We start from the raw sequence: 15,000 nt of genomic DNA on the forward strand, positions 1-15,000 counted from the left end.
ACAGACAGACAGACGGACAGATAGACAGACGGTTCAGTAGAAATATAATGAAAAAACGATTTTTTTTTCAATAAGGGAAGTGGAACAAGCATATGTCTTTTGTTGTTGTTGTTGTTGTTGTTGTTATATCCAGTACAAAACTCTGCTGCCCGACTCGTTATCAGAAAGAAAAGATCTGAGCACATCACTCTCTATTTTGCAACATCTCCATTGGCTCCCTGTCTCACACAGAATAAAGTATAAGATCAGCACTCTTATGTTATAAATGTATTCACAAATCTGCCCCTTCCTATCCTTGTGGCTGCCTTCCCCGCTACACTCCATCTCGCTCTCTACGATCGGCTTCGGATCCACTCTGTTTTCGCGTATCTAGATTCAAACACTCCACTATTGGACGCCGTTCTTTCTCTGTCTCTGGACCTTGTATTTGGAATGAATTTCCTCTTTCGCTTCGTCAGGTCTCCGCACTCAGCTCTTTCAAGTCTGGCCTTAAAACCCACCTCTTCACAAGATAGCCTCCCTCCCCTACCTCTTCCTTGTCTTCAGTTTCTTCAGTTTTAGAGTTATGCATGCATGTGAATGACTGGTGTGAAAGCGCTTAGATTTGTCTCTGCACAAGATTCAGCGCTATATAAATATTATTATTATTATTATTCAGGGCAAAGAAAAAAAGATATTAAATATGTAAGACAAATAACAAATGGCTTTAGAACTACAGATATGACATTCATACACACTTAGATGTATACATAAGGATGCATATATAAATAATGATAATGATTGCATGCATGACGAAAACTCATCTATTTACATAAAAAACAACAACGTAGAAGCCTATCATAAACGGGTATATTTACCTCTGTTTATGCAGGTATCGGCAAGATGTTACTGTCTGTGTTCCGTACACACATGCGGAGAGCCAAGCTTAAAAAAAAGGTTTTATCTAATCTCATTATTTCTTCACCTACAGAATTCATTTACACACCTGTATGTACACGCTGTTATCTGATGGCAAGATGTTATCTCTTCTGGGGAGCCAAATATAAAACTATCATCTAACCTCATTATTCATATATCACAGGTATCAGTATCAGTATCAGTAGCTTAAGGAGGCGTCACTGCGTTCGGTCAAATCCATATACGCTACACCACATCTGCCAAGCAGATGCCTGACCAGCAGCATAACCCAACGCGCTTAGTCGGGCCTTGAGAAAAAAACAAAACAAAAAAAAAACAACAACCAACCAACCAACAAACAAACAAAACAAAAAAACAAACACACAATAAAAATAGATAAAATAAAATAGATAAAGTAAAAATAACAAAAATGAAGAAAAAAAACACCAAAAAGCAATAACAATAAAATAAGATAAAATAAAATAAAGTAAAAATAAAAAAAATAAAAAAAATAAAAATTAATTAATTCATTTTGAAAAAAAAGAAAAAGAAAAGAAAAAAGCATAAAAATACTACTACTACTACTACTACTACTACTACTATTTAAATATCACAGGTGTACTCACCTATGTATACGGGAAGGTGTCTGTCGACAGAATGTCACCGCCTTTACTCTGAACTCAACAATGTGGAGCCAAACGTAAAAATATTATCGACCAACATCATTACTGATACGCCAACAGGTGTACTTACCGACGTGTATGCGCAGGTGTGAATCGACTAGGTGTCATGATGGGAGTCCAAGAGTAAGAGGTTTGTCAGGTTTGCGCAGGTGTCAATCGGCAAGGTGTTACTGCCTTTGCTCTGTACCCAAGAATGGAAAGCCGAACGTACAAGTATTATTTTTGCTCGTTATTTGTATATTACATGGGTACTCACCTGTATGTTCGCGAAGGTGTCCATCGGCAAGATGTCAGTGCCTGCGCTCTCTACACGGAAGGGGGAACCGAATATCAAAGTCTTGACTAATATAAAACTATAAGCCAAATGTAACAAAAAGGGTAATATCTTACCTCATATATACATATAAGGTAATATCTTACATCATTACTGACACCTCGTTACTGATAAGCCAGCAGGTGCACTTACATTAACACCTGCACTGTTCGCGCAGGTGTCCGTCGGCAAGATGTCGCGCAGACACAACATGACCGTCGCCCTGTACACCGCCGCCACCTGCCCGGGATCCAGCGGGGCCCCCGTGGTCCGCCTCAGCGACGACTACCGCCACTACGTCGCCGCCGGGCAGTTCGTGCACCACGGCTACGACCGCTACGACGATGAGACGGCCACGGCCATCGGCAGCCTCCGCCCCCCTGTCACCTTCCCTTACTTCCGCTTCCTGGACGTGGGCCGGATCCGGCGCGTGGTGGCGCTGCTGTACGAGCCGGTGTCCTACTGGGCGCTGTACGCCACGGACTTCCTGGAGGTGGAGGGGGTTCTGTTCCACTGCACGGACAACTTCTGCTACTTCCTGACCCTCTACGGCTTCTTCTCCGGCTGGCAGGACCCGTGGACGGCGCGGGTCTTCTGGGCCTTCCTGGTGGTCGTCGTCTGTCAGATGGCCGTGTACGCCAGGCGCGGGGCGCGCTTCGCCGTGCTGCACCTGCTGCACCTGCTGCAGGCTCTGGCCATGCACTGGGTCACGTGGCTGGTGTGCTTCCTCGTGCCGCGCGACTACCAGAGCTTGCTGTGGGTGGCGCCCCTTTGGGTGGCCGTGCTGGGCCTGTCCCGGCACGTGTCCCTGGAGCGGCTGCTGGGCCTGGACCTCTTCCACAGCTTTCTGAAAGCCAGGCTGTGAGAGGGAAGCAAGCGAGCAAGCAAGCAAGCAAACACACAGACTCACAAACAACAATAACAACGACAATAAATAAAGAAGGATAAGGAGGAAGAGGAAACAAAGACAGACAGAAACAAAGAAACTAGAAGAAAGAAAGAAAGACGACGATGTCTTCATCTTGCAATATTTTCGTATTCGTCGTGTGTCATTGTTCTCTGATTCCGGTCATAGTCACTGTTCATCATTTTTTGTTTTTTTTGTTAAAGTATCTTCTTTTTTTCTGTTAAACCAGTCTTGTCGTGTGTGTGTGTGTGTGTGTGTGTGTGTGTGTGTGTGTTGTTGTTGTTGTTGTTGTTGTTGTTGGTGGTGGTGGTGGTGGTGGTGGAGGTGTGTGTATGTGTGTGTTGTTGTTGTTGGTGGTGGTGGTGTTGGAGGTGGTGGTGGTGTTGGGGTGTGTGGGGAGGGGGAAGGGGGGTGTTGTTGTTGTTGTTAGAGATGGTGGTGGTGGTGGTTATGGTGTGTGTGTGTGTGTGTGTGTTGTTGTTGTGTTGCTGTTTCTGCTCTTTTGTTGTGAAGCAGCTGAGTGTAACAGTTCAGTTTGTGTTAATCAGCATGCCGTGTTTGTGATGCTGCACGTGTTTTGTCCCTGTCTTCGTGTTTTCCGTGAGCCACGCACTGCATGCTGTCATCGAGTCATGTGACCAGGGTGAACGATGGACTGATTGGCTAACTGCGTTTAGGAGGGGAGGCTGTTCTGTTTGCTCCGGGCAGTCGGAGAGAAACCAGCAGCGTGGAGGGTTAAGTAAAAGATCGTGTTATTCATGTCAGCGTTCGGTGGGTTATGGAAACAAGAACACACCCAGCATGCAAACCCCCCAAAACGGAGTGAGGCTGCGTACATGGCGGGGGTAAAAACGGCCATACACGTAAAAGCCCACTCGTGTAAATACGAGTGAACGAAGATTAGATCAGTATTTTCCACACGCAAGGTAATGTGTGTGTGTGTGTGTTGGAGCTCATGTACGTTTATATGTATTTGACTGTACTTTCATATCTGTGAAACTGCATGTTTGGTGCATTTCTGTTATGCATGTGTGGGTGTATGTGTGAATGTGTGTCTTCATATTTTACATTTATTCGCTTATTTATCACCATTGTTGTCTTATTTATTTATTTATTTATTATTATTATCATTTTATTAGTATTACTATTATTATTACTACTACCTCTTTCTATATTATAATTATTATTCATTTATTTATTTATTTATGTAAGCTTATCTATTATTTATTCCATCGTTTTTTGTTGTTTGTTTTTTCTCAAGGCCTGACTAAGCGCGTTGGGTTACGCTGCTGGTCAGGCATCTGCTTGGCAGATGTGGTGTAGCGTATATGGTTTGTCCGAACGCAGTGACGCCTCCTTGAGCTACTGAAACTGAAACTGAAACTTTCCACACAGTAAATTCATGTATTTTGCAGTCATCGGACATTTTTTTTTTCCTGGTCATCGGACATTTGATAAGGGCAGCCTGGTAGGAAGTTACGCCTGTCTTGCGTGTGTCATTCAACTCTGTTCCTGGCAGTTCTGAGTTAAGTGTCAGGACTCGAAATCAAAGAGCACTAGCATCAACAGAATCCTGTCACAAGTGTAACCTTGGAATAGTTTGAAGCATCTAAATTCTTGTGACGTGTTCCGCACTGCATGGGTTTTGGCGGACATGATAATGTGTTTGGAAAGTATCGTTACAATTAGTGACTTTCCAGCATGGACGGAAGTGACGTCAACGCCGCCATATCGTAATTGTAACCATCTGTCAGAAAGTGATGGTTTTAAAACAGTCTTCACACGGATATGGAGCAGAAAATGTCAAAATGATATGAACATACTGCATTCCATTATCTAGACAAGTGTTGTTCTATTTTGTGTTGTTGTTGATATGTTGTTTTCTCTTTTTCTTAACAACGTATTGATCTAAAGCCAGATTAATGATGATGATGATAATGATGATATATGGTATGGATATGTATATATCGCCCATCCTCGGTCAGAGACCAAGCTGTAAGCGCTTTACAAACACGGCGTCATTTGATCAACAGGCTGCCTACCTTGGTAGAGCCGACTGACAGCTGCCACTGGGCGGTCTTCATTCGTTTCCTGCGTCATTCAATCATGTTTCAATCACACACACATACACCCATTTGGGTCTGCAGAATCGTCCGGTTTTTTTTATAATTTTTTTTAATTTAAATCACTGATTGAAACCCAGAATTTATGCACTTATTATACACTGGGTTGCCAGATGCTACTCTACATTGTTATCATTTTCACAATTTCTTGAGAATATACAGCCCAACCTTTTAACGAGAATTGTTTTTTATGAAAATCACATGAACGATGTTATGTTTTTTTCTGTTTGGTTGTTTTGCGTGTGTCTGTATGTGTGTGTGTGTGCGTAAATGCGTGTGTGTGTGTGTGTGTGTGTGTGTGTGTGTGTGTGTGATAACGTGATCGTAGAAGTCGTTCACGACAAACAAGTTTTTTTGAAGCCGTTTATCAATTTCAAAGACAGTTACTAATTTAGGCCGAGTGACGTGTGCAGCGGTTCGTGATATGAGAGACATGTAATGCTGGTAAGGAACAACAACAACAACACCAACACACACACACACACACGCGCGCGCGTGCTCACACACACACACACACACACACACACACGCGCGCGCACACACACACTCACGCATACACACACACACACACACGCCCAGAGTGAATCAATCAACACCAGAAACTTACATTAGAAGTAGATAGTAAATTTATTTACCGTTTTTCAAGAAAGAGAAAAGAGAGACAGACATACAGAGAGAGAGAGAGAGAGCGCGTTTACATTAAACTTTCTATCGGACTACGATATTTGCATAAATGACCAGAAGAAAGAGAAACACCCGTAGGTGCTGGAGAGGACCCAGAGAAGCACTGTCTCCACCCGCCCTTGGAACAATCCTGCACCACCCTTGGAGGCCTGCGCTGTGTTCACGATGGGTGCAGGCACGGACAGGACACCCCATTAAAAATTCAAGGGACATAACTGCTCCTGAACAGAGGCATTTGAATAAATGACCAGTTTTTAGGGGAAAAAAAACAACCCTAAAGCTTTAAGCCGTTTTCAGAGAGACAATAAGACCTTTGATAACACATGTTCACCATCTTCAGTAGGTTAAAAAAAAAAAACCCCCAAAAAACCCACCAATATTGACTTCTATATAGCAGATGCAGAGCAAAACCTGTTCAGTTGTTACGTTTTCATGACCCTCTCATTCTAGAAACCTCTATTAAATCACAACTACAATTCCTCCCAAAAATTCTACATCACGGGGTCAGCTGCACAGAACTCCCGTCACGATTTTATTCGTTTTATTTCAGTCACTTACCTTCCACGTATCTTTAACTTCAAAATTTGTTAGTGTATCGACTTGTTTTGTCTCTTTTTTTTCTTTTCTTTTTTTCTTTTTTAATGTCTTAGCTAAAGCTGTGGGAGACTCTCACAGCCTGATCAGCACGCTGGATTTGTGCGGAGAGGAGGAAGGTGGCAGTATGGTTAAGACGCTCATCTGCCCAATAGAGAGTCCGTGAGGGTCTGGGTTCAAAAACCCGCTCTCGTCCTTTCTCCCAAGTTTGACTGGAAGATTTAAACTGAGCGTCTAGTCATTCGGGTGAGATGATAAACCCCTGGCCCGTGTGCAGCACACACGCACTTTGCGCACTGGAAAAGAACCCATGGCAACAAAAGTGTTGCCCTCTGGCAGAATTCTGTCGAAGAAGTCCACTCTGAGAGGTGCACAAATACATGAATGCTCTCAAGGCTTGCGTTGGGTTATGCTGCTGGTCAGGCATCTGCCTAGTAGATGTGGTGTAGTGTACATCTTATGAAGTAATCAGAACTAACCCAGTGATGCCTTCTTGAGAAACTGAAACTGAAACTTTTCTGCAGTAGATGTGGTATATGGATCAGCCCCCACGATCTGATATCTCATTGAAACTGAAAATGAAACTGGGACAATGCAGGAACCTACCACCTTCAGAACACCCGTAGGTGCTGGAGAGGACCCAGAGAAAACATCAGCACTGATACAATTTATAACAGTATTTACATCAGAGTAAGTATCTAACACTGAGAAAACACGCAAAAAAACCACCACCATACTGCTCAGTCAACAAAAGGCACACCAAATTGTGTCAAAAAAGGTTTTCTATGAAAATATTGTCTAGACACCATCACACTGGTTATTCTGCGATACACGCCAATATAGCAATGTAACTAAGTGCAGTTTTAGGAGGAAAAAAAATCACAGAATGGTCAAGACAGCCAAATATGAAACAGGATTTAAAAAAAAAAAAAGGGGGGGGGGGGCAGAAGTTTATAGTGCCAAGTGCTTCATCAAATACACCAGCGTGCGCATATTAAAACACATATGGTTTTTGTTGTTGTTGTTGTTGTTTTATTTTTGTTTTTTGTTGTTTTTTTTGTTTTGTTTTTGTTGTCTTTTGCTGTCCCATCATCTGCACCGTTTCAGTGACATTACTCCCACGCCGCTCATTTAGATCCTCCACACACGGCCACACCCGGGTTCGTCCGTCACAGTTCCAACGTCGACAGTCCACAGGGAACCATCGATGTTAGGTCGCCAGAAGGCCACACACCAGAGGAGACCCTGCACTGCTGCTGAGTCACTTCGGTGGTGTTCAGTGGTGCCTGTTCTGATTTAACGTACTTAGGACACCACCTACTCAGCCCCATACTAACGACAATAATGGCTTAGTCGCGGAGCCAGACTGTGTGAGCGTCCCTCCTAGAGTGGATACCGCCACCACGTCCCTCAGACAACAGCCCCCCATGAATCTGCCGACACTGAAGACACTGACAGGACTCACCCCAAGCACAGAAGTGGAGGGGTATCGAAAATGAGGTCACCATGGGAGTACGGCATGAAAGGCCACAGACTTTGAGACTGTTTAAAATGTAGAAAAGCGAGGGTGTTTGTTGGACAAATGCACAGACAGGCCAGACTTGCTGTGCTGTGAAGGCTAACTTTATTCAATGTCTGCATTCTTCAAGCTACAAACATAAGTGTGTGTTCACTGGTAAAAAGACAAGACATCGGTGCACAGAATGAGTGATCCCTCACAGCATGAATACGCTTACTGCCGAGCACAGTTCACGAGGAACTGGTGATCAGATCACAACTCATTACATAAAACACATATGTTTAGCCGTGAGTTGCTTTTCCTTTACGTGCGCTACGTATATGATAAACATGGGACATCATTAACATCCAAAAGACAAGTGCACAGAGCCACATTAAAAGTCTAGTGGAGGGGAAATTCCTGGTCTTTCTGCGTGCGCGAGCGAGCGCGTGTGTCTGTTATCTGTGTGCGTACGTGCGTGTATGTGTGTGTGTGTGTGTGTGCGTGCAAATGCGTGTGGATTCTGTGCGTATTATGTAGAGGGAGAGGGAGAGGGGAGACGCACTTACACACCTTGGCACAAGTAAATCATCCCTCCCTCCCACACACACATGCACGTACACCTGTGGTGAAACACATTAAGCTCACGTCATGTGAACGTTACATGGTATTTGTGGCTCTGAATTCAAATGTAGATAAGGCATGCGGCAAAAAACAAATAAACAAAAAACCCGAAACCCCACAAAACAAAACAAACAGAAAAAACAAATAAAACACACACACACACACACACACACACACACACACACACACACACAAAACCCAGCGGTACCAGTTATCGGAGAATAATTCAATATTGTTCCATGAGCAAAACAATACAACGGTTTTTATATACAAGTCGTTGCTGTTGTTGTTTTCAAATGTATAAGCTTTGTTCTGGTGAATCGGAACGTGCCAGCTCATTGAGGTGCACAATACAACAAAGTGGAAAATCACTGTTTAATCCAGATGTGCCAGAAGATGTGTCCAAAATTCCGAAGTACATGGTCAAATAGATAATCCCCCTTGTGACCCTGACCTTTCCTTTAGGTCACGTGACAAGCACCGGGAACTGACAGCGTAATGTACTGCACGGAAACGTCAGGTGTCATCACAGTCATTGTTGTGCTCGAAACGTTTTCGTTAATCACGTGACCTGCCATGTCAAAAAAAGTCATCCCTGCTGACTGTTCTGACCTCTGTTCCAATGTTGTTTCCATGGAAACAAGGCACACAGAAATCAGTCCATGTGTGGTGAGAATCACAGTCCATGGACAGACACACAGCTGTGACTCAAAACTTTTGGGGCTTCTTCAGAAATGCTACACATGTAAACATGATGGATTAACAACGGACAAAAAGCATATAAAGAATACACTGCTGGAGCAAAAAATTATAACACTTATATACAGACAAAATTTTCTGAATAGAAAAAATCCCTCATGCAGCAGAACAAAGATCGTCAGGAGAAAGACCAAGTGTGTGTTCTGTCTTGCAGTCACATTTCCGACAGAAGTTAGAACGTGAGCAACATGTCTTTCTGCTTCCACGTTCCACGTTGGTCTGTTGTCTGCTTCCATCGTGAATATTGCATGACCTGCATTCTGTTTGACCTTTCATTATCATCGTCAAGAATTATCAATATGTGCTTCTTTTATACTCTTATTCATTGCAATTACAAGGGGGTGTAAAAGTGTGCGGACTGATCCATATACGCTACACTACATCTGCTGCATAAAGAATATAGCATCGTCATACTAAAATGTCTGTACAGATAACAAACACAGAAAAGTCGAGAGACCAGACTGGTTTGTCTACAGCCCCTTAGATGGAAAACCATGCAGTCAGTAATTGACCATTGACAGACACAGGTGACTTGATTCCTTTCAGAATGTTTGTTTCCACTGACACCAGGAAGCTCGGATACATAGACATGCTGCGTTTCAAATCTATAAATCACAGCTGACATAATCAAAGTCCAAATACAATGATGATGGCGAAGAGAATGGTGGTGATGATGGCGGTGGTTATGATGATGATGATGATGATGATGGTAATAGCGACATGCAGCAGAAAGTCACACAAAGAAGAAAAACAATTTTCAAAATGCTGCAGGAACAGATAATATACCAAACTACGATATACTATTCATATATACAGTGTGCAGCAGCAAAAGCGTCACAGAATGCAGCAGTACAGCCACATGTCTGAAAGCAGGTGACTTTCAAGCCGTCGTCATAACGACAGTAGCTTAATGAATTCACCCCTGTGCAGCTGGCATGGCCATAACAATAATCATTTAGTTGTTGCTGTTAGTTACAGGCAGGTAATCAGTTATACCAAGCAGGCCAGCATTGTCTCCAGATGTTTGGGAACAAAATGTATTCATCATTTCTTATTCAATTAATAAAACAAATAACTCATTCTCTGTACTTGTGTTACCATCAGTCAGAACAGAGTCTAAGATGAACTACTGACCTCACTTTCCTTTCCAAATTCATAACAAGTGTGTTCATTCCAGCGAACTGCCTGGTTCTCAAATCAAGCCACACAGCTGACCTTCTCTTCAGACGATTAACATTCTCACTCTTCTACGGCCAATCATCTAACTGTAATATAAGCAGCTAATGTTGCTGTGCTGTTCCTTGACCAGTCGTCAGGAAGCAGATGACCCCACACGACACAGTGCAGTCAGAACCTGGGGATCTGGGCCACCCCACAAGGACAGTACGGGGTCCTGCACGTCCTCCTGCAGCAGTGATCATCACCTGCTGTTTCATGGCCATGGTCTGGACACAGCCACATAACCACACAACGTCACCGTCTCTTCAATCAATCACTCTCACCGTGTTTCACGTCCATCCGACGACGGGGGGCTCAGAGCAGCGCCCTCAGCGCGTAAAACACCAGTCACCACACAAACCAGACCTGCAGACACCAGCCACACAACAGTTCCAAGACAGCCAACGCCTGCCCGTTCCCCACCAGGAGAGAGCTGACCAGCACTGCACTGTGCAGGACAGGGACTGCAGGCAGCAGCCAGTCCAATGAAGGGATCACCTCCACATCAGGAAACACGTCCACACACACAATGCATCTGCTGCACACAGGGTCCACACAGGTCCTCCTGGTCAGTAACACTGCGGGATGGACAACTCGTGCTCAGCTCCGTGCTCACCATCTCTCCGCCTGGATGTCACAGTCATTTTGTCTGCTATCCATTTCAATGGCTGCACAGTGATGGGGGGGGGGGGGGGGGGGGGGGGGGTGGGGTTGTTAGGGGGTTGCGGGGAAGGGGGTGATTTGGATAAATGGGTTAAGGGGTAAAGTCACAGGCCGATGAAAGAAATAATAAAGGATGTAATGACCTTGGATTATACATATACATACATACATATATATATATATATACTCAAAAAACAAAACAATAACATAATCGTCATCCCAACAGAGGAAGCATCTGTTGTGAAACAGTCTGTCCGATACACAATAGCATCTGTCATGTGACTGACAATGCAGGTGGAATCATGGGATGGGAGGGGGTGGATGTTGAGGGAAGGGGGAAAGGGGAGTGGGGGTACAAGCATGAACTTGGAAAGTAATCCAGACTGGTGTCTACAGACTCAGACCAGTAACAAAACAAACATTCTGTTGGAGATCCTACAGTTCGACAGACCCAGAACACTTGACATACACATCATGGCAATCATCAGCATGATAAAAGTGATAATTTTCACCACAACAAAACTGTGAATCACAATATCTATCAGAACAAAAGTACGTGCCAAATGTTTACCGCGGTAACAAAAATTGTTTCAATGATCTTACCACAACAAAACTGAAGACAATGTCATTCCCCATGACAAAACACTATATAACAACATTCATATACACAGAAAATATATCATAAAGTTTACCAGACGGAAACTTTATAATAAAGTTCAAAACAACAAAATTTTATCATAACGTTCATGACAATAAAGCTCTATGTCATAACAATCATCACAACAAAACGATCTCATTTTGGGGGATTTGTGGTGATGGTAGGAATTGGGGAAATTGGTGAAGGGGGTCAAGCCACAGGTCAACGACAGTGAAGAATCAAAACGTTAGAAATGAGATAGCGTAAGTTTCCACTTAACTGATATTATTAACATTGTGTTTCACAACTCTTTCAAAAACATTTGTACAGAAAACTATGAATAGAATTACTAGGACAAATTTCAAATCAACATTTGAACATTTAAAAGAGAGAGACACATGGAACCTTGATTACACCCCACAGTGAGGGCTGGAGATAAGATAGCAGGTGTGTAGACACGCGCAAGCAACACAAAACATACACCTAAACATACATAAAAAACATTTAAGTGTACACTCCAACTATGGAGTGCACCATTATTGTTTACATGACTATCCCTCGTGCATCACTGATTCCGTGATCCTCTTAATGATTCTGAAAGTACCATCATACCAGCCATTCTGTTGTTCGAATTTTGGACACAAGAAAAGTATGAACAGTATGAAAAAAGAAATTAATATTCGAGAAAAAAAAAATCTTTAGAAGCTATCTCATTGGGTGAAATAAGAGAAAAAAGAAGAAAAAATAAAATAAAATAGATCCAAGAATAACCTCCTTAGGCCATCCCCTGTTTTTATTTTGTCCCCCCTTTTCCCCTTTGTTTTTTTTGTTTGTTTTTTTTACTCATCTTTCGCATACACCCCTCCTGAAACCGCTAATCATGATCCTTGTATCACCGTTCTGCTATCACCCCCACTGATATCTACTGCTGCTAAACGTCATCTTTAAATCCTTTGCTTTATTCTCGATCCTCACCCCCATTCCCTCTCAGGCAACGGATTAAGAATAAAAAGATAAAAGAAAAAGGCAATTGTTTAGTTCATCGCACACAACCACGCAATGCAGTGGTGGTATACTTAATTCATATACAAAGCTATATTCTCTCTCTCTCCCCCACCCCCCACCCCCCCTTCTCTCTCCCACACACACACATGTTCACGCACACGCACACACATTGTCTTCCAGTACACGATTGCCACAACGACTTGACCCTAATTTTTGTTTCCCCTGCTCTGTCAAACCCCATCGGGCTTCCTTCTTTCACTGGCGAAAAATACGAAAGTACGAAGAGGGAAACGGAGGGCGACTATTTCGTTCAACGTACATAATCACGCAATGCAGTGGTTACATTCTTGATTCACATACTATTCTCTATTGAAAAAAACAAATTCAAATCGTGAAAAAGGAAAAAAGAACAATACTTCATACCAAACAAAATTACTTAAAAAGGCCATAAGGCAAACAGCGCTGTAGAATGGGTAGCTAGTACCATCCCATTGTTTACATCTCCCTACCCAATCGCCAGAGCAAAACAGCAAAGATAGCACATCATAGACTGCGGAAAATAGAAAAAAACAAACAAACAAACAAACAAATAAAACTGTCAAGGCCTGCTCGAAAAAAGAATGTGGAATGGACTGGTAAGGCATAAAAAGGAGACAACAATGACAGAAGAAATAGGCAGAAACAAAGAAAGTGATAGAAAAGAGGAAATTTCTACACAGATTTCCAAAAGTCGGGGATGCTATTTATACTGAAAGATCCCCGGCACCCCCACGGGTAGGGCGACTGCTTTTCCATTCATCGGACATAATTATGCAAAACAAAAAACAAGCAAACAAAAAACATTATCTCTGGCATTTTCTTGCTCACATACACGTTTTAAGTGAGCATATCAAGCAATCAACGGCGGAGAAAGTACAACCAACCTATAAAAGTGTGTTTGGAAGAGTGGAGTAAATGAATGGTCCTGTGGAGACAGAATAGTTATCTCGTGAATGACATCGTGAGGTCAGCCCATCTCAGCAGAACCAGCTTGACCCAAACTGCATCAATCCACTCACCTGGTCTCTCATCGAAGACAGGCGCCACACAAATACCCACACCATCACCATCATCCCCTCAAAGCCACCATAACCTCTAGCAGCAACTGCCAATCCACAACTTCAAAAAAAAAAATCTCTCTTGTATCTACACTTACAGATGGGTTCCACCACCTTGTTGAACCACAAAACACCTACTACGTGCGTTAAAAAAACATAGTAATAAAAAAAAAGAAAAAAAAGAACTTTCACATTCACTTTCGGATGGGTTCTACCATCTAGCGGAACCACAAAAAACACCAACTATGCGCGCTTTAAAAAAACTGAATTAATCCCTATGCCGAAAATACATAGAACTATGTCATCGATGGAGAGAGACAGACAGACAGACAGACAGACAGAGAGAGAGAGAGAGAGAGACAGACAGACAGACAGACAGACAGACAGAGACAGAGGGAGAGAGGGGCTAATGGCACTTGCGCTCCCCCGCTCACTTTCCAAGCGCTTACTCGACTGTCATGTGCTGGTATTTTCCAAGAGCTGCTTGCAGAGGAGTGACGGCGTAGAGGTAACGCGTCCGCCTAGGAAGCTACAGAATCTGAGCGCGCTGGTTCGAATCACGGCTCAGCAACCTGCACGGTTCCCACAGGAATGGAGACAGCAACCTGCCTGGTTCCCAGAGAGGCAGGGCCAGCAGCCTGCCCTGGTCCTGTAGGAGTGGGAGAGATGCACGCTGCCTGCACGCAGCTGTTCACCGGGATGGAAGCCACTGGAGCGGCTGGCATGGCAGAGGGACAGTCCACTGCTGTGGTTGAAGGTCTAAAGGGAATGCTGGGAGGGGGCTTTTCGGGAATGCTGGGACTGGAGGATGAAGGTCGGAATCGAGATCGGGAAGAGACGGGGGATTGTGACTGTCTACCGCTAGTCGTCTCAACAGTACCGGTATATGTTTTAGCGGGTCTGTCGTCCTGTGCGGTGGTTCTGCTGGTACCGGTGCCTCTGGTCCGCATTCCTCGGGCCGTCACTTTTTCTTACTTCCCCACACAGAAAATCCTCCAGTTCTCCTCCTGCTACTTGCAGCACGCGGCCGGTGGTGTTCAGACTGACATATGATTTGCCATTTTTGGACCAGGCATGTTGAACGTGTTCGTGCTTAGACAGTCCTTAAGCCTAACTGCATTTGTCCGAGTCAGATATTCCTGAATAGAAATGCCAGAACACTTCGGCTGTTTTTGTTTGTTTGTTTGTTTGTTTTCAATTATAGAGAACTTCGTTCCTTGATTTTCTCGACTAGGATTTTACATTAACCGGCCTATTTCTTTCTTTGATGGGTTTGCCTATTCTGTGGGCAACACTTA

The 15,000-nt window shown here is 43.5% G+C and overlaps 2 protein-coding genes across 3 annotated transcripts in view; one reads left to right on the plus strand and one right to left on the minus strand.

Annotated features, from left to right (window-relative positions):
- LOC143288129 (uncharacterized) overlaps positions 1 to 3,092 on the plus strand; it is a 5,242-nt gene extending 2,150 nt beyond the window's left edge. Inside the window, exon 4 of the mRNA XM_076596419.1 lies at positions 2,072 to 3,092. Coding sequence (XP_076452534.1) covers positions 2,072 to 2,758 — 687 coding nt within the window. The 3' untranslated portion in view covers positions 2,759 to 3,092. The remainder of the gene's footprint in view (positions 1 to 2,071) is intronic.
- Positions 3,093 to 5,526: 2,434 nt separating this feature from the next.
- LOC143288499 (uncharacterized) overlaps positions 5,527 to 15,000 on the minus strand; it is a 24,442-nt gene continuing 14,968 nt past the window's right edge. For both annotated transcript variants that reach the window (XM_076597071.1, XM_076597070.1), the window contains exon 2: positions 5,527 to 15,000. This exon is cut by the window's right edge and continues 2,920 nt beyond it. The gene's annotated coding sequence lies outside the window, so the exon portion shown is untranslated.

This window comes from Babylonia areolata, chromosome 12, assembly GCF_041734735.1.
Source record: "Babylonia areolata isolate BAREFJ2019XMU chromosome 12, ASM4173473v1, whole genome shotgun sequence".
Taxonomy (NCBI): Eukaryota; Metazoa; Mollusca; class Gastropoda; order Neogastropoda; family Buccinidae; genus Babylonia; species Babylonia areolata.